General features: G+C 41.7%; 1 protein-coding gene across 35 annotated transcripts in view; it reads left to right on the top strand.

Annotated features, from left to right (window-relative positions):
• ANK2 (ankyrin 2) overlaps positions 1 to 20253 on the top strand; it is a 277320-nt gene that overhangs the window by 180055 nt on the left and 77012 nt on the right. For 34 of the 35 annotated variants that reach the window (XM_054514480.1, XM_054514483.1, XM_054514482.1 and 31 more), the window contains 9 exons: positions 189 to 287; positions 3422 to 3607; positions 4057 to 4080; positions 5929 to 6027; positions 7177 to 7275; positions 15415 to 15513; positions 16139 to 16336; positions 19199 to 19297; positions 19471 to 19569. In XM_054514480.1, coding sequence (XP_054370455.1) covers positions 189 to 287; positions 3422 to 3607; positions 4057 to 4080; positions 5929 to 6027; positions 7177 to 7275; positions 15415 to 15513; positions 16139 to 16336; positions 19199 to 19297; positions 19471 to 19569 — 1002 coding nt within the window. The remainder of the gene's footprint in view (positions 1 to 188; positions 288 to 3421; positions 3608 to 4056; positions 4081 to 5928; positions 6028 to 7176; positions 7276 to 15414; positions 15514 to 16138; positions 16337 to 19198; positions 19298 to 19470; positions 19570 to 20253) is intronic. The other variant, XM_054514481.1, reaches the window with a different exon arrangement.

A 20253-nucleotide genomic window follows, 5' to 3' on the forward strand; every position in this document is an offset into this window, starting at 1 on the left:
TTAAAATATGTCAGAAGAAAATAAGTGTGAAAGCCTGGAGAGTTCTATGGGTTTAAATGCATTGAACATGACTGTATTAAGGGAAAAATACAAGATTGTTCTTTTTACATTCAGTTACAAGAACACAAATGCGTTTTTAGCTGTGTATCGTTTCAACGTGACATTATTTTCTCCTGTGTCCTTCCTAGAATGGCTTTACTCCTTTGTACATGGCAGCTCAAGAGAACCACATTGAGGTGGTGAAATATCTCCTGGAGAATGGAGCCAACCAAAGCACAGCTACCGAGGTGAGGGGGTTTTCTCACATTATTCTTTGCCTGTGTATTCAGATCACTTGCAGTCAGAACTGTGTGGGCTGTCTCCAGAGGGCTTGTCTGTGTCAATTGGCATCAACAGGTCATTGTTAGCCAGCTTTGTTTTAGAATCACAGATTTGTTTAGGTTGAAAAAGATCTCTAGATGGAGTCCAACCATGAACCCATCACCCGAGTCTTGGATTTCAGTTGAATTCAGAAGTAGTGAGGCCCTCTGTGGTGCTGGGTTCACAGAACCATTTGGGAGGTTACCTACTCCAGCCTCTTGCTGCTGTTCGTTTAAGTTACACTGATTCTGAGGCTCTCCTGTGACGTGGTGTAACTTGTGAGTGTTCATTATTGGCTGTGACTGGTGTAAACTGGAAACCAAATGGCTAACAAGGATTGCATCAGTGAGCTTGGCAGGCTGTTGTCTTGATGGACACATTATTTCTACTGCTGGTCCACATGGGTGTAAATAGGCAGAAGGATGATATTTACTGGGGATATGGATTGTAAACCTGCAGTAACTCCTGTGCAAGCAGGAGAGACACCTAAGTTGGAGAGAGGAGACTCCATCTCCAGAGGAACTGAATCCAACAAGCTTCCTTCCACATATGAGGGGGTTTAGGGGCAGTGGAGAAAACACCTTGGTCATTAGGACTACGCTCATTTAATTTCCTCTTTCTGCCAAGTGTTCTTTATTCCTGCCAAGGGAGTGAGTGAACAGGCTCTGTGCTGCAAAGTGTGTCATCTTCCTGTTTGTTCTATGGATGCAACGTGTGAAGTAGCTATAGCAAAATTCCTCTCTGGCCAGAGTTTTTGTTCCTGTTTATTGTTTTCTCTAGTCTGTTCAGAAACATTCCCTTTCTGGATTGCCTTCACAAGTGGATAAATTTGAAATGCTGGTGCATTTATGCTCCCTCTCCTTCCCTTCAAACCTGTCAGTGTTAACAGCTGTCTTACTGTCCTTCCTCTCAGTGGGTACTGTACTATTTGATGACAGCTCATAAAATAATCCCTTCATAGATGTGGTGATCACATTACATGTCAGCTTTTTGAAACACAAAATCCCATATGATTGCCAGGCAACGAGGCAGAAACACTCCTTGTGAAGGAGCCAGGTGGAACTGGGGCTTGCCATGAGCCCAGCCCTGCTGCAGCCCACAGTCACCTGCTGGCAGCCAGCTCCCAGCAGCTTCTGCTGGCTGGGAATTCATTCAGTTTGCAGGAATTGAGAGGGTGACATGGTTATAATTCATGTGGCCTCTGTTTGAATGCAGACACTGACAGAACACACACTGTAGTGTCATTTTGTAGAAGAGGCAGAGAGGAGAAAAAAAAAAAATATTCCTACTCTGACCCTGACTCCAAATTTATCTTGTGCCTTCAGAAAGATCAGTTTTCACTCTGTAGCTTGTAAAGTAAAGGCTGTTGATCTCTTTGCTGCTTAACTAGGTCGATTTTAGGTTCAGGTCCTGCTGAGGGTATGGTTTCCATGATTGTGTGAGTGTTCCTGAAGGAAGGCCTGAGTCACCATCACTTTCATAGGTGCCCAGAGTTCACCTCATGAATAGGATGAAGAAATGGTACATTCAGTAAGGTGGGATGACAGCTTGAACTGTGGATGTCACTCAAATACAGTGAGAAGGTCCTTCTGTTTAGCATCAAAGAGTGCCCCTCCTCATGGTAGGTGAGGACATGAAAAGCTGTCTCCAAGCTTTGGTCAGCCATGCTTTCCAGAGGCAATAGGAGGGGAAATGCAGAAAGAGTTGTGTCCTTCTAGAGGAAGGTGCATGATGAAATGGTGCAAATCCATTGGATGAACTTATCTTTGAAGCCTTGAAACTGGCCCTGCCTTTGGATGTATTTCATTTCCTCTCACACTTCTATATGTGCAGATAAAAAAGGAGAGTAAGGGTGAGCTCGGTTTCAGAGTCTCTAATCCAGGATTTGTTCTCATGTTCCCAGAGGCAAAAGGCAAATGCATTAAGCCATTTCAACACCTTATGTAGCCCCAATCTCAGAATAATCTTTACAGTTCAGCTGTTTTGTCAGCTGTTCCCCCCTTTTTAATTCACTGTACAGAATTTAGTCTCTATTACAGGCAGAACCCACAGCAGTATCGCTGTTACAATGCACCTACCCACAGCTCGACGCAAAAGGGAGAGAAAGTTATTAGATTACTGAGGGGAAAAATTGCCTTGGCAATTCTTCAGATGTTTCTTTCAACATATGTTAGCTCTCATTCCTTCCTAACTTGGCCTTTATTCTTCTCTCATCTTTCCATATTTCTGTTCCAAAGCAAAGCTGTCCCATCTCTCATGTAGTTACAGAGCACCTGTGCTTGGGGAGGATGCATGACCAGAGCAAGGGTTCAGTTTGAAATCAGAATGAAATATCTGGTAGCCTGTACTACTTCAGCCAGGAGAGCGAGCTGCTATCTTGTTATCATGGATTTTAAAGCACTGGCCATCCCAGGCACGTGTGGAGGAACAAGACAATTTTAAACTAATTTAGAAACAAACCTAAAACTATGACAAGCAAAGATTGATTTTCTGATTTTCTTTTTACAAGAAACATAAATAATGTGAAGTTTTCTTCCCTCAAATCATGTTCCTAAACATGATCTGGATTTCTTGACTCATGGTTCATGTGTAACTTTGAACGGGAACAGCAGCAAATGCATTTGATACAGTTCCTTTTTGCAGAGATGTGAGATATTGAGATATTCATAAACATATTCTGTCTATATTTTTCACATTGACACTGTTCGGTGCTCAGTGAATTTACCAAAAAATTGCTAAAGATAGGCTTTGTAGCCCATTTTAAGATGAGAAGTAATTAAGAGAGATGCTGTAGAATGATTCTTTGCTTGCACTTGACTTAAAAAAAGATTACTTTGAAGTGTGAAAGATCTTTCAAAGCATTTCAAATATAGGAAAGCCTTTTGAGGGTGTTTGAAAGAGTTAAAATATGTTGTGCCTCCAATCTCATGTCCCTGGAGATGGAGTGCAGAGGTGGAAAACAGCTGGGAACATGGTCCCCGGGTTGGTGTGCGCAAAGGGTGCAGTGCAGCTCCCCACAGCTGTCCAGCTGTGCTGAGCACCCCTTATTTGCTGCCCCCAGGACGGTTTCACCCCTCTGGCTGTGGCACTGCAGCAGGGACACAACCAGGCTGTGGCCATCCTGCTGGAGAACGACACCAAGGGCAAGGTGCGGCTGCCCGCGCTGCACATCGCCGCCAGGAAGGATGACACCAAGTCGGCAGCGCTGCTGCTGCAGAACGACCACAACGCTGACGTGCAGTCCAAGGTAACGGGGCGGGCTTCGGGCTTGGGGACAGCACCTCAAATCCCTGCATCCTAACGGGGAAACGGAACTGCTCTGGCAGGGAAGGACAACTTGCTCCACTAGTATCACCAGTAGTACCTATAAGTTTGCGGTGTGAAGCTGCACAGTAATTACAAAGTGCTCATTTTTTCACTTTTTAGTTATGCCTCTTATTTCTTTGGTAACCCGATTTTTCTCATTATTTGCAAACCAGAAGCCACTGGAACGGAAGCAGAATCACTGCTTCCCTATTAAGTAGGATATTGGTTTATTGCCCATGGGAGCATAGGTTGTGTTTAAAGTTAATGCATGCTTGAATGGCTTTTCTCATAATTAACAGCATAACTCATTTCAGAAAAAGCAACATAGTTCTTCGTTTTGTGGCCAGTCTTTAATATTCTTCCTCTTTTTCCCAAACCATGCTGCATCAGATGATGGTGAATAGGACGACTGAGGTACCGACATCAACAATTTTTAATTACTCTTTCTGTTACTTATGATTATTTTCACTGCTCTTTGCCAATACTTCCTTGTTAGTTAGCAATAGAAGTGAAGATATTACTCTTTTTTTAATACATAGAAATTTCTGGCTCAAAACCTCCTATTTTTATTCATCCTTTGTCTTAGAATTTCTTTTTACTTGTGTCAGTATTGAAGGACATTTTTGAGAATTCACATTAGTCTAAAGGAGTCTGAAGCAAGTAATGGAGCTAAGAGGATAAAGATGCTTTTTAGCTCAATTTCATTAATTATGAAAATGCACTCACTTGGCATAACTACATCTGGGTGTCTGGCTCGGCCAGAATAATGGTAAAATTAATTTTCTGTCTCTTACCATAATAAGCATAATAAAATTCCCCAGGGTAAAAACTTGTTCAGGGCATCTGCTTCTTTTTACCATTCTTCCTATTACAATCTTTTCCATAAAGTTTTGCAAAGCCCTCAGGGACAGTACATACTCAGAATTTACCTGCAGTAAATAACACGTTTCTTATATCGATTTTACTTCCACTAAAAATCACAGGGTTGATTGGCTTGGACTGGGATTTTCCCAAAAGGTCATTGCCACTTTTAGGAGAAAGAAAAAGTTCCAAGGATGAGATTGTTGTTTCAATACCTGCTTTTGAATAATGGAGTTTCTCTGCTGGAGGAGGGAATGAATTATGGATGCACATGCCCACGGGAAGGTGCTTCCCTCTTGGTGTGTGCACACATGAGCAGGCTGCCAGGAGGCAGCAGTGATGTGAACTGAAGGGTGACAGCTTCCCTGGGCACCTGCTCCATGGGACATGCTCTTCCCTGAGGGAAAGGGCAAGGACTACTGCAGTGCCTGCGGAAGGAGGGCAGCACGTGCTCACATTCCTTTGTTCCAGAAGTAGCTTAAAATGGTGGTTTGGACACTGAGAGGCAGGAAACCCAGCTGAGAGCATGCTGTAGTCAAAAAGCCAGAAGTATTCCTCCCTTTTTATAACTATCAGCAAGATCCAATCAAATCAGTGTAAAGCTCTTCAGGGAAACCTCAAAAGCAAGGTCCTTTCTACTTGAATTACTTAGGAGAAGAAAAGCTTGCTCTCTGTCCTAGTTTCTGAAAATTTAAAATCTTTTTTCATGTTATTGTCAAGAGATTGTACATCTCATAGCTGGAGCAGTTTTCACCTTCTAGTATTCAAAATAATAAGTAAAATGTGGGTTTTTTATTTATGGATTGTGAAGTTTCTTCAGCTCCTTTGCAATCCAAATTGTATATAAATAATTATGATTCTTTTATTATGCTACTAAGTAGTTTCTCATGTAAACCAAACTCTTTAATTACATTTTGAATAATTACTACTTTTGAAAAACAAAAACAAACAAACAAAAGCCCAATAGGAAATATGTTGTCCATATTTCTATTTCTAAGAGGAGTAAAATAAAGAGTCCAGCAACTTCTGTGATCATTTTTCGAACCCCAATAAATTTATCCAGCCTAAAAGACCCATGTTGCTTCCAAATGGTAATAAGGAACTTGCTTTATTTTCTTTAAGGATGGCTAATACATTAATATTTTCTGTGATGACAACTGATCTTATTGGCCACTGATGCAGGGGGCTGAGTTGGGGAAGGAAGGAATGAAGCACTTTTGATAATCTCCCACCTGTAAACTGACCTCTCTGCCCAAAAGGCTGTACTCTAGAATAGCTATTCACAGTCTGGATAAAATTGCCACGATGTGTTAGTTGGGCAGTATTTTGAACTCAGGCTCTAGTTCAGTTGCTGACCTTGTGTGAGAAGATGTGTGTAATGAGGGCTGTTTCCCTTTGTAGAGCGGCTTCACCCCTCTACACATTGCCGCGCACTATGGCAACGTCAACGTCGCCACGCTGCTGCTCAACCGCGGAGCTGCCGTCGACTTCACCGCCAGGGTACGGACTCACCCCTTCACCTGCCTGCTTCTAATGGCCTGCAGAAATGGGGGGGTTTCTTTGGGTAAATCTGAGGCAAGAGCTGAGTGAAGAAAGGAGCAAAGTAATGCTGAAGTTCTGTTGGGATCAAAGATGTCTTTTTTGCAGTAATTCTGAAAGGTTGTCTCTGTGCAATGCCCTGGAGGCCTTGGGAGTTGTGTAACAGCCAGTATTCCCAGCTGGAGGGAGCAGGATCCTTTGGCAGCTCCAGAAAGCTGATGCTCTTATAATGTGTCAGCTCCCTGTGGCTTTTCTGTTTGTTAGATGTACTCTGGAAATTGATGTAGGATTGATTGGCTTTTTTGGTATTCAATATTTGCTATACTGCTTGAATTCCATGTTTTCACATGTTATTATTTTTCAAAACCAGAAAGTAAAGTATATTGCTGACAAATTCAACAGTAAAAGTAATTAATCATGACTACTCTTTTATGGTAAACAACTGCAGAGTTACATGGTCCAGTCTCTTTGCTGTTGCACGTTATGTAGTTTGACATGAAAACCTCTGGTAATCTCAACCCAGCTTCCAGGTCACAAGTTTGCTGTTTGATTTTGCCAGACACGCTTTGAATTACTTCAGGGTTCTGCCTTCCAGACTGACTCCCTCCTGCTTCCAATCTGGAGTAGCTGCTAATATTACCTCTTGCCTCACCCAAAGTGTTTTCAAGGACTTTCAGCCTACACAGCCTACCACTCCTTTATGCTTTTGGCACTACACAAGAAGGTTCCTTTGTGTAGGAGTGACGCATTTGTGTCCTCTGTGTACGTTGCAGTGATTGAAATGCTTCAGTGTTTTGTGACTATTGGCTCATTGGGACTCTGATACATGTTTGTCTGTTTGTCTGGCCCTGGGGCTGCGATGTTTACTGCTTGGGCAGATGCGCTGCTTCCTTCATTCAAGGACCCCAAAACAATGGAGAAGGACTCTTGCTTAGGAAGGAATTACTAACTCTAGCTTATATGGTGTGTGCCTAGCTCTGATGCTCTAGCACATTCTCGTTTATTCTCTACGATGTGATGGTCTCATTTTTTGTGATCCGAACCGAAATTCACCCCCATTGCATACCTTCAGATCCATCCAGCTCATCGTTTGTTCTTTTCATGGTGTAGAATGGAATCACCCCACTGCATGTGGCTTCCAAAAGGGGAAACACAAACATGGTGAAGCTCTTGTTGGATCGCGGAGGGCAGATCGATGCCAAAACCAGGGTGAGTCTTTCTATTCCCTGAATATTATTTTGTCCCTTCTGGGGAAGGGACTGGGATTTTCTCCTTGCTTGCTTTTGGGGATTTATTGTGTTTTTATTTTATGTAGACTGTTTTCTAGGGTATCAGACTCAAGAACAGCTGGTATTAGTGACAGTAGGAGGCAGAAATGCTTTTTCCTTTAGTCTCCTGTATAACCTGCCTACATCATACAAGAAAAAGCTGATGAAACTGATGGTTTTCAGGGAATAAGCCTGTTAGTTGGTCCAACTTGACATGACACAGCACATGTGATGCACAGCAAAAGGAAATGGAAGGTCTGGACTCATCCAAGCCTTTCAGTCCCCTGACCCTTAAATGTCCATGCTAGTTGCAGTGTGCCCTGTGGAAGCTCTACTGAGCTCAGTCCATTTTTATTGGAGAGCTGATACAGAGGCAAGCAACCTCCTCAGAGCCACATGTCTCTTCCCCAGACAAAGTATGGGGTAATAATTAGTTGACTCTCACTGGCTTCCTTCTCCCTGCTGTCCTATTGAAATGTCACATCATCTCTCTACCCTTTATTTATGGATGATTTCACAGTCATTCAGGGCAAAAAAAACCCCATCATTTTATATGGGCAGGGTTAAATATTTCAAATGGGATTTTGGAATCACCTGGGAAAACATTGTCATTTATTCAGACTGAGCTGCGCAGGGCTCCTTCTTAGGAGCTGCTGGTATTTAGGTAGCTGGTCTGCAAAATTACATGTCCAAGAGATCAAGAGTGTTTTAGAACACAGAGTTTAGAGCTGGAGAGTTTTTGTTTAACCTAATAGGAAGGTAGAAGATATTACAGTCAGTTACCCTTGGGGTTGATTCAACCTCTGCAGTTACTTGGATTTTAATTACATCAACCATTTGTTGCTTCATAAATTTGGAAGACCAGTCATGATTATTGTGAACTCTGTATGTGACTGTGATTTGGTTTCTGATTATGAAATGATATCTCACTATTTTTCTTTTATTTTTTAAAAACTCCTGCTGATGGAAAGAGCTATCTCTCAGGTAGATGTACAGCAAATCACCCCTGCTCACATTTTCCACAATAAACACCTAAATCTCGTAGAGAAGAGGCATGAAATGCTAATAATACCCTTCAGTCAGGATATTCCACATGCCCCTGAGCATGTCATAAAGAAATAGTCCATCTGGCCTTTGGAATGACAGTATTGAATTCACCTATTTCCTGTTCAGTATTTAGATATTGTTCTAGACAAGTTGACACAGATGATTGCGAGGGATGTTTTGGGTTTTAATAGGTCAAAGTGTTTTCCCATCCCTGCTCACCCGCAAAGGTTGAGCGCAGTTGTGAATGAATGTGAGAGAACAGGATTTGCCCAACATAGGTGGGAGGGACCAATTTTAGATTTGTCTCATTGTCTCTGCTCCCTGCCCTGTGTCACCTGCTACATGGGCTCAAAATGTCAATACAGAGATGTCCCCGAAAACCCATACAGGTATCCTAAGGCACACAAATTCCAGCTTGCACAGGCTCCCTCTTCCTATCTCCTTCACCTTCTGCCTCTTCTCAGCTCCGGGACTCGCGGTGGCAGCCGATGGTGTGCGCCTCATGGTGGGGAAGATTCCAGAGCTTTGGTTTTGCTGTCCATGCTTTGTGTCAGCTGTTGATGTTATCTGGGTGTGTCTCTCTTCTCCCTGTGCTCTGTCCACTCACCTCGAGTGCCTGGCTCTGGCTGTGAGTCTGCGCGGAGTGAAGAGGTGGGATGTGCTCTGTCCCTGGCACACAGACCCCGCCTGCCCCGCTGCAGTACTAACACACCTTGCCTTCCCTGCTGCCTTCCCTCGGCTCCCCAGGAACTCCTGCCGCCTTCCAGCAGGTCACAGTCACTGCAAAACAGAGGAATTAAAACACTGGGATATTTCACTGCCAAGTCCTTGTGCTCCACACCACATCAAAATACTCCCTTCGGTTAAAGCAGCCCTCGCTGCCTTAGTTCTGTTTATTTTTAGCTTGCTTTGTTACATGACATCTGACGCTGCATAAATTAAGATGCAAAAACTTATTTTAGGGGATTGCAGATGAGCTTCAGTACTTCAGGTTGGCAAAGTTAATCTGTGAAAGCTGTGTTTGAAAATGTTCCATTAAAATGATTCTTTAGGAGCCCCTGTGTTGTCTAAAAATATAAATTAAAATGTCTATTCCTCAAAAGGAGTAAATGATGCATGTGTCCTGCTGTTCCATAGTTAATGCAGCATGTCAAAGGAAAGCTCTGCTTTCTGCAGAAATTAGTGTTTTTATTTTCTATACATTTCAGAATGTGTTTGCTGAAATTTTATGGCATTTCTCACAAAGCCATAAAAATGTAGACATACTGGTAAATCTCTTGACACAGTACATATCTTAAAATAATGTTTTACTTTTTTTTTTCTTTTTTGTAAGTCCTACCATTTTTCTCAGTCAAGTCCTAAGTTTTTAAAATGGGAAATTTAATTTCTTTTATATTATATCCAAAGCAGAAATGGAAACTCCATTCTTAAATAAAATAATAGGATACTTTTATTACTACTATCTGTTAGAAATAGTATTATAATATTATATAATAACAAAATATCATCTTTAACAGTAGATAATTATTATATGATAATAAAATAGTAAAATATTATTTTAACATATATTATTATATAATATCTATTATATGTTTTGCAACTTCCATTTACATACAAGCCTTCTCTGGACTTTTTTTCATGAAATAATTAATCGGTAAAATTACCTATCCTAAAATATTTCATATTCAAAATTTTACTCAATCCTATATTATCTTTACATTTTCTTACATTAGTAACAGTTTAAGTGGCATCATTTTATTTAAAATTTTAATATTTGGCCAAAATTCTAACTCATGCAGATTCTGATGATTAGTTAGAGTTAGGGGGTCAGAGAATTGTGCAGAAATTTGTTCTCTGAAAGATGGTGGAAAGTTTAATTTATGCTTAATTCACTGTCATGTGATCAAGGGTAGCATGGCAATTACCAGTTCTCACTTTGAGGGAAGGAAAGCATTTACAGTCTTCCTGGAACACACTAAGGATTCTTGCAGGGAATTATTATCAGAATTTAAAAGCAATTTTAGCATGGCCAAAATGCATGTATTTCTATAAAAAGGAGTCCTCATATAATAGAATCATAATAGTGTGCACCTTCAGAATGTGGAAATGTTGCTGGCTATTACAAGGTTTTAGGAATATTCTTTCTGAATGCAGCTTTTGTATTATCTCTATCATCTCTCTCTATAGATTGTATGGGGAAAAAACCAAGAATATGAGATTTTTTTGGTTTTGCATGCTTTATTTCTTTTAAAATGCAGTTTAATTCCCAGGCTTTTATCACCTTACTGGAATTTCCATTTTTGTGGGAGTAAGCAAACACCCTTCGGAGGGGGAGGAACACTCTCACCTGTCTCAACCACTGAAGCTGTCACACATTTTGTTGTCTTCCTATTCAATCTTGCCAACATTGAAATTAGATTTTTGTTGCTCTGGGACTTTTCCTAAGTCTCCTCTTGCAGGTTTTCATCCTGAATATTTACAGTTGAATAAAATCCATGGAATTAAGGAGAGCATCCAGTCTTGGAAGGGCAAGCTTATTGTGTGGGACAGTAAGTGTGCTGTGTGCCTGCAGCATGGCAGCTGGAGCAGGGATAGGCATGACAATGGTGGGACAAGGTCGGGTGGACCACTAGGGTTGGAGAAGGGCCACAGAAAGGATGAGCTCAGCTGGAGCTCAGAGGAGTGGCAAGTCACTCATGGAGATGAGTAGTACCAATAGGAAAACAAAAGGAAGGAAACTGAGCAGCACAACTCAGATTTGGTTGGGGTTTTTTTTTGTGGGGAATGTGCTTCAGACACCCCTTAACACTCATTCTGGAAACCTACTGAGATATTATTACTAATAAATCTCCTTTTGTACATCTGTGTCCTGACAAAATAGGCTTGGCTCTGCTATTTCCACATGGGAGTGGTAACCACTGCAGCAGGATCCTGGCCCTGCCCTGGAACTGTGCTCTGTACAGTGTTTGTTCCTGCAGTAATGCTGCTGTGACATTTTCTCCTCATCTTCTTACATGCACAGAGCACTAATAATTCATTGGCAGCTTTTGCTGTTCCTAAAGCTATGTCAGATTATAAATATCTAATCACAATGCAGATATTTCCTATAAAAAATTTAGTGACTCCATATAATGTTTACAAGGGAGTGGGAAGGTGTATTGTAGGGATTGTCTAAGCAAGTTATCTAGAAAATGACTTTTATTTGGAGTTACTTATGTTACTATCTTAATACTCAAGCAGGCACATGGTATATTTTTTGCTGTATTTTTCAAATTTGTGCTGTGAATGGCGACCTGGAGGAATACTTTACAGCATGTTTAATTATGCCAAGAGCTTAAAGCAAGAGGGAGACTCGCCTTGTTCATTTTTAAAGAGATTAGGTTTAGTCATAATGAAAAATGAACAAATTAAAATCCCTTTATTTGTTAAGAAAATTTAGACAATTTTGCATGTTTGACATATGAAATACTAAAACTTTACTTCACCCTTATGAAAATGAGAACATGCAACTGCAGTTTAGAATAATTCGTTGATAATTTGGCCTTTGATGTTCATTTCTATCATTAGTTTTTGGTTGAATGAGTGCTGAATGTGAGCAACTGTCCTGTGAATGTGCTGCCCACATCATTTCCCATTAAAAATCCCTCATAAGCACAGCTTCTTTTTGTCTCTGTGTCTCTGCTAAGCTGAAAGAATACATTTGTGAAATGACCAAATAATTCATCTTTGGAAGCCCTACCGTTAGGAGTCATACACAGCATTCAGAATTAATTCTGCAGGTTAAAAATGACCAGTGATTGATTTTCAAGGAAAAAAAGCACAAGTTTTCCTCATATTTTGAGAAGCATTTGAGAAAGAATTAGCATTGATGGAATTTCCTGCCTTCTGTGCACACAGAGGCCGTTGCATTGCCATTTCTCAGGGTGACCCAGCTGTTGGTTACATCACAGAGTGAGTTAGGAGAGTACCTCATTTGGGAGCAGCAGAGCACCAGGTGTGGGATGTCACTGGGAAGATACAAACATTTAACTCTTCATTCCACACAATCCAGGGCAAGGAGATAATTGTTAAACTTCTCTAAACATCAAATTGCTGAATTTCTTTTCTCCTGACATGGCAGCCTTTGTGTTTATGGGATATCCATTATCTGTTCTTCAAAGTCTGTGTCTCTCTGACCCAGAGCTGGATGTCCTGTCAAGTGATGTGCCTGATGTGTTGGTCACTCTGTGTTCTTCAATTAGCAAAGGAATGACTGACAAAGTACTTAGGCCAGCTCCTGAAGTCACTTTGAGAGCTCTGAGGCTCATGGCAAATAGATAATGGTGCAAAAAAAGGATTTGTTTGGTACACCAGTGTGTCTCTTCATGTTGGCTCATGTCAGCTTGTCTGCATTGTTTTCTTTACTGATTCTGCTATTACAACAGCTTTCTCTTTGAAATCTCTCTCATCTTTAAACAAAAGATATAAGCAAAAGATATAAGCAAAAGAATTAGAAGTATTAAATATACAATAATTTTTAAATATACATTGTATGGGGATAGAATATAAGTAAATAAACGTAGCATAGAAAGTAATCTTATCCCCTAGAGAGTTGCAGCTGAGCCAATTATTAACGATTTGGAACAGGCCTGACTTTAACAGGCCACAGCTGTAGCCGATAATAAGAAGAGTGTTATGGAAGAGTGGGCTGGTTGGTTGAGGGGACCTCGAGTCACTTGGCTGCTGTGAGAAGAAGGAAGAGTCAGTGCCTGGAAGAGCGGCCTATGAGAAACATCAAGGAGGTACCAAACTCTAGCACTGTGGAACTTTTGCAATATAATGACAATAGAGCTCTTGCAATATAATGACAACAATACATGATGTTTTCCTCAGAGCAGAAAGAGGGAAGGGAAGAGGGTTCTGTGGGAGGTCCTCAAAACACCTATGGCAGGTGTTGGTAGGATAGGTAGCGAATTTCTATCTGTGCTTTGAAAGGGAATTGTAGGTAAGAACAAAGAAGAAATCATTGTTTTAAATTATTTGGAGTTTTTTTGTTTTAGCCAGACATTCTTGAGGAGTTGATGCACTTCTTAGCTTATATTTTTCTTCTTTTTCTCCCTCTTGGGATTTGTCCTGCTTTTGTTCAAGGATTCATGCAATTATTCTTTTTTTGCTGTTTTACTAAATAGAGTAACATCAAAGCCACCATGCAGATAAGGAAAGTGAGCCTCCCACATTGATTAAAAATGTAGAGCACAAGAGGCCAGAAACTGGAAAGAAATCCCAAATAAATACCTTCCCTAGAAATGCATTTGGGATATATTCTTACCTTTGTAATGCCAGTAGGAGTTATCTGTAGGAATCCCTCTGGTAATGAGATGATAGCGTACCTCAGTTGGTCATAAAAAGACTAGGCTTAGAGGACTCTGAAGTTTCAGTGCATAAAAAAGAGTAAATTAGTTCCACCTAATTCTTCACACTGACCCCCATCTACCAGTGCTGAAGGCCACGAATTCTGTTTTTGGGTTTGATCTTCCACCTGTGTAATTTCACTGCAAACCTTCTGTGGGATTTAGGAATGCCTCTGACACAGTGAACACCCAGGCACACCTAACCCTGTCAGTGTGTCACAAAAGCCTCTGGAAAAAGGAGATAAGTAAGGGAGAAAAATTCCTCCTGCAGACTTCAGCCCCTTGCAGCTGTGGAGCTTTGTGGTGCTGCTCACTTGGAAAGGGCTTTGTGCTTTGGAAACTGGGCACGAGAGAGGCTCTGCCTCTTGGAACTGCCTTTTGTAGGGTGTTACAGGGCAGTGTTTGCCACAATGAGCTTGCAGTTGCAATGGCACTGTGTAGTCTAGAGCTACTTTTAATTTAAAAACGTAGTGATGCTGGTTTCCTCCAAACCCCAACAAGGTAAACAGTCCATCTGTGTATGAAGCAGGGTCACCAACTCATCCTTAGTGCCATGTTTTGGCAGTTTTGCTACTTTTTTAGCCTCTGAGTAATTCAGACCTGCATATTGCCCTTTTAATCAAGCTGTAACTGGATTCTTCAATGGGATTCTTGGAATAACAATGTCAATGTCACACAAGATGAGCGGCATCTCTCAAAAGGAGAAGGCTTTTCTTGCAATTAAAAACATTCCTGTTTCACCTTGGTAAAGCCGCCTCTGTTGAGTGAATGCTGATGACATCTCTGAGTGTGTGCTTGAACAATGCTGAGGGCTAAGGAGATGAAAACTTGGCTTTTCATATCCTACATGTTACCTTTTTTCAGTCATTCAGCACTAATATTCTTTCACAACCATTTTTCTAGCCTCATACTTATTTTTCTGCATTAAGTCCAAACTATACAAAAGCTACCTAGAATTCATTCTCCCATCCAAATAGTTCATGAACACATCTTTTGCTACCACTGCTGTGATCATTAATAGTACTGTGAGCGAGTCTTTTGGTACAGAATGGTGTTCTGCAATGGAAAAAACTCTTGTGGAGTTGGTGGTCTGATAGCAATTTTAGAAAAGAATTGTTAGCTCTGTGTTCACCCCTAAATCTCAGAAGTGAAAGATTTGGTTATGTTTCTCTCTTTTTCTCTTGTTTTAAAATCTTCTTTATATTGATGCCTGTTTAAAAGCAAAATAAAGTTCTAGACCTTTCTGGTATGAGCATCGCCTGTTTCATCCCTGCATCAAAAGCAATCCGAGGACATGGGTTGGTTCATGGAGCACCCTCAACCCAGGGAGAGGCAATGCTATATCAAAGCCATGCAGAGGGCAGGGAGGGGAGGAGGCAGTGCACCCTCATATTATCCTTTGAGAAGAGATTTCAGCACACAATGAGCTTTCCCCTTCAAACAGTAACCTTAGCGTGTCCTTTACTGGTGCAAGCAAGAACAGGGATGAAACTTCATGCTGTGGAGCCAGCTTCAGTTAGGAGTCAAAAAAGGAGCTTTTTTTCATGTGTGGGGCTGCATTCCTTGCAGGCTTGCAGTTCCCCAGAGTGCCAGGACAATCAGCTGGGGATGTGCTCATTTGTTTTATCTCCTTTTCCTTGAAGGATGGACTCACCCCACTGCACTGTGCAGCACGAAGTGGCCACGACCAGGTTGTGGAGCTGCTCCTGGAGCGAGGTGCCCCCCTGCTCGCACGGACCAAGGTGTGTGTGGGCCCTGTCAGAGTATGGGACACCTCTGTAACCTTCCACAGAGCTTTCAGAGTCCCTGAGAGGACAGGGAGGAAGACAGCAATGTTACTGTCCTCCCAAAGGAGATGTATTAATGGGAAGAATGATCTAAAATAAGGTTTGCTTACATAATCCTTTCCAAATGTATGAAAAGTGTACGCTTGCTTGCCTGTCTCTCTAGTATCAGACTAAACACATGATGTGGAGTGCTACTGCCAGCACTTCCCTTGTGCTGCTTCCTGAGCCTGTAGTGCACAGAGATGTGAAAGCTGGGTCAGTCACTCCTGAGAGGTGATTCCTGGTACATATTGTCTGACCCATCACATACGATAATGAGTACAGTTTCTCCTAAATATTTTTACCAACTATTTCAGAGTTGGAAAATTATTTCAGTGTCTTCTTCCTTGCATCTGGAAAACATACATCTAAAATAAATGTATTTCCAACAAGTTCTGTCTCTTTGGTGAAACTAATGAGGGGAAGATATTTGTATAATAGCAGAGCCCACTGAGCAGCACCTCACAACAACAAATGTCCTTCTTACTTGTACCACAGTCTAAGTGGGGATTACTGAAGCTGCTGTTCTGTTGTGTCACAGAATGGACTCTCCCCACTCCACATGGCAGCCCAGGGGGACCACGTGGAATGTGTCAAGCACCTGCTGCAGCACAAGGCTCCTGTGGATGATGTGACACTGGATTACCTGACTGCCCTGCACGTGGCCGCTCACTGTGGTCACTACCGTGTCACCAAGCTCCTGCTGGACAAGAGAGCCAACCCCAACGCCCGTGCCCTGGTAAAGCTGTCCCACATGGGTCATGGAACAAAGCTACCTGGTAGCTCTTGCCGGGAAAGCTGAGTGAGAACTGTCAGCAAACTCCACAGCCTTAAGTAGATGCAGTAGCCACAGGGGTGTCACACCTGCTAGTTACCAGTCCTGTGCCTTGTGTGCTTAGGCCTCATCATGGAACACACCCCATGGCAAGTGACTGTAGTGTCAGGTGTGGAAGCTCTGCAGAGTCCCTAAAATCAGAGCAGGTTCTGGCTGATGTTGATGTATACATTGGTGTTTTAATGAATTAATGGCTCAGTTTTCCATACCAGGTGATAGAATACACAATTTCTGGACTCTCAACTGAATTAGTAAGTTAATTGGCATAGGCAAAACATATTGAAAAGCTAATATTTCTGCATTTATCAAATGATGATTTTGCTCTATCAGGTGCCATTTTTCTTTCCAAAAAACAGTTCTTATGCTTACAGGACAGCAGTTATTATTCCTTTTACTCACTGATCAAACCATTGCCCCTAACAGTGAGAAAAACATCACATTTGACTCTGGAAATGTTTGGAGTCTTTAACGTATCCAAAGCCAGACAAGATTACAATCTTTACTAGGAACTGTTAGCTGGCTGGGAGTTCATGTACCAACATATTGCACTCTGTCAGGAAGAGAAGGAGTTTGTGAACACTTGAGGTGCTCCTGCGTGGCCAGAGTTCTGCCATGGCCAGCTGCACTGGGGCCTCTACAGAACCCCCAGTGCAGGGCACTCCACCTTCCCCAGCTTCCTGCCCACACTAGGACCCACTGTTTTTCTGTGTAGGTTCTCCCTGTCCTTTACTTCCTTGGAACTGACACCATCTTCTTCTGCCCCCTCATTTTTCTTGGACTTTCCATACCCAAAAATCCCATAGCCACTTTTGCTTCCTCCTCTTACACTTTCTTTGCTTTGCTTTTTTCAGTGCCATGCTCACTTGGGTAATCTTTGTTGACACTGTTTTTATCTTTGCTTGTTTTTCTTGCCAGTCTTCTGATTACCTGCACTTTGCTCAGCTACTCACAAATATCCCCTATGTCTTCTTTCTTTCCTTCCATGACCAGAAATATATCTTCTGTTCCCCTCCCTCCATGCCTTCCTCCCTGTGAAACATCTGAAACAAAAGGAGAACACCCTCAGGCTGCTGCCTCTCTGCTCCCTTCCCACCAAACTCGTTTTCTCTCCCCACTACCCCCCTCATTTTCTCTCTCTCCCATCAGAGACTTGTCACCTTTGGCTTGTTGATAGTGTTTGATATATTAAATGAAGCTCATAATTTCTGTTAGTGATACATTTTTTTTCTGCCTTCTCCTCTCCCCCGTCAAACTGTTCCTCACTTAAATAGAAGTAGCAAAATTAAATCAACTGAGGCAATGAAATTCAGTGAAAAATATGGAAACTTCTGAAACAGTAAAACTTCCTATGAAATATATTGAGAGATGCTGTGCGGGAGGTAAAATATCAAGTGGTTTTGATTATTTCTTTAGAAATCAAAGAAACAGTAATCATATTCAGCACAGTTCAGTGATGGAATAAATATTAAAAGAATGCTTTTTCAGCTACTTTAAAAAATTGTTAATGTTTGCAAAATGCTTTGGGGATACAAGCACTATGCGAGTTCTCAGCTTTTTAAATGTCTTTATGCTTTAAAGCACCTCCAAATGAACTAGCGATTAACATTTCCTTTAACAGAAGCAGCCTGTAGAATAATTGTTACGTGATTATCTTTTCCCATAAACAAAGCTCTCACTACAAGGTTCTGGTTACTGCTGGTTGATTGTTTGGCAATATTGTTGCTCTTTATTAGAAAATTTACCAATTTTTCAACGTTATCTAAAAAACGTTACTTGTGCTTTTCACTAAAATGTTCACATGTGGTAAATAATGTGTTGGTTCAGCTTCAGAGACACACTTAACCTGCATTAACTGTCATCAGACTATCATGATACCGCAGCTCAAGGGGTGGTTCTTTATTTAAGGTACATCAGAATGTACACACACATGGATATTATAGCTTAGGGTATAAATATAAAAATAAATATACACAGGTCCTTAGATTTCAAGTAAAATGATAGATTAAGGTGGAACCTGGAATAAGCACTCTGTTCCTCTCTTCTTCTCAGTTTAAGTGGCTTCAAACTGAAAGAGAGAGTAGATTTGGGTTAGATATTAGGGAGAAATTCTCCCTTCTGAGGATGGGGAGGCCCTGGCACAGGTTGCTCAGAGAATCTGTGGCTGCCCTATTGGTAGAAATCTCCAAGGACAGGTTGGATGGGGCTTGGAGCAACCTGGCATAGTGGAAGGTGTCCCTGCACATGGTAGGAGGTGGAACAAGATGGACTTTTCCAACCCAAACCTTCCATGATTCTCCTAGAGAGGTACAGGAAAGTACAGGAAATGCTTTGTAAAGGCACTGATTCTGAAGTGTTCACTGTAATTTCTTCCATTTCCCTTGTGTTAGGCGGTCTTGGGAAGCACTGGGAGTGCTCCTCACAGATGTGTGTGCTGCCCCAGGAAGCACACACACACACACACACACACACACACACACACACACACACACACACACACACATATGTGCAGTTGGCAGGCAGTACAGATGTGTCTGTATGTGAAGTCTGGAGGTGGAGGTTTCCTTTCTCTCCCAGGCCTGGGAAGAAAGCAGCAGCACTGCTTTGTTGTGCCTCAGATAGTGGAAGATGTCTGTAATTCATAACCTGTTGTGCTTAAAGAACAGCTGCTTGTGGTAGCCTAACCCTTGTGCTCCCAGTGTGGCAGCATGGAGCTGTGTGGGAAGTGTAGCTGCATGTTTCTGACTAACATCACTGTCTTTTGCACAGAATGGTTTTACTCCACTGCACATTGCCTGCAAGAAAAATCGCATCAAAGTCATGGAACTCCTGGTGAAATATGGGGCTTCAATCCAGGCTATAACAGAGGTAGCAAAACGTTTCATGTGCTGCAGAAACCTTCCTTCTCTCTCTCTCCTTTTTTGCTTTCTTCTTCCTGTCTCTCCTGTCCTGCCTCACTTTCCTGCATGTTTGATTTGAATGAAGAAGCCCATCCCTCGAGCCGTGCAGAGGAGTAAAACTGCTCTTGCTTTGTTTCGCAGTCGGGCCTCACACCAATACATGTGGCTGCATTTATGGGCCACTTGAACATAGTCCTCCTCCTGCTGCAGAACGGAGCCTCTTCTGATGTCACTAACATTGTGAGTATGGCTTTCACTAGAACCTTCTGCTCGGGACCCTCAGAGAGTCCCTGGTTACCCTGTACCTCAGCCCAAGGGTCACATTTTAATGATACTTTGTTGAATATTAGTGCAAGTTATTGTAGCACTTTTAGGGAAGAGGGGAAAGTGATGACTGCATGTGTCATAAGCCATCTCTGGTTTCACGTGTTCTGCAACAATTCTCAAATAGGTAAGGTTTTCCTTAGAAACAGACAAAACTGGCCAAAACCATCCAAAATGGATTATAAGCCAAATCCCACAAAGTCTGTGTTTCTGTTCTGAAGGATGAAATTCAAGTCCAAATGGCTCTAATTTCTGCCTGCATGATTTCGCTGGCTGCCATGAAATTGTGTCATTCCTGTCAGTGAAAGAGTATGAAATGCTTAAAACCCCAATGATTAAACAAAATACAAACCTGGAAAACTCAAGATGTTCCTCTTAGACAGGAAATTCCAGGAACCGGTGATTAAATCTGGAAAATGTGACCTTTGGGAAGTAACACAAAATGCAGAACCTGACTTAACCATAGATATCAGTGTTTGTATACCAACAACCTAGTTACCAAAAATAGGGGGAAAAAAATGAACCAACAAAATCAAAATTATCGTTTTCTGAGATGTATTTCGTAAGATATTTTACTGTTTGAATTTGTCAGCATAAACA

Source organism: Molothrus ater, chromosome 4 (genome assembly GCF_012460135.2).
Source record: "Molothrus ater isolate BHLD 08-10-18 breed brown headed cowbird chromosome 4, BPBGC_Mater_1.1, whole genome shotgun sequence".
NCBI classification, from domain to species: Eukaryota; Metazoa; Chordata; class Aves; order Passeriformes; family Icteridae; genus Molothrus; species Molothrus ater.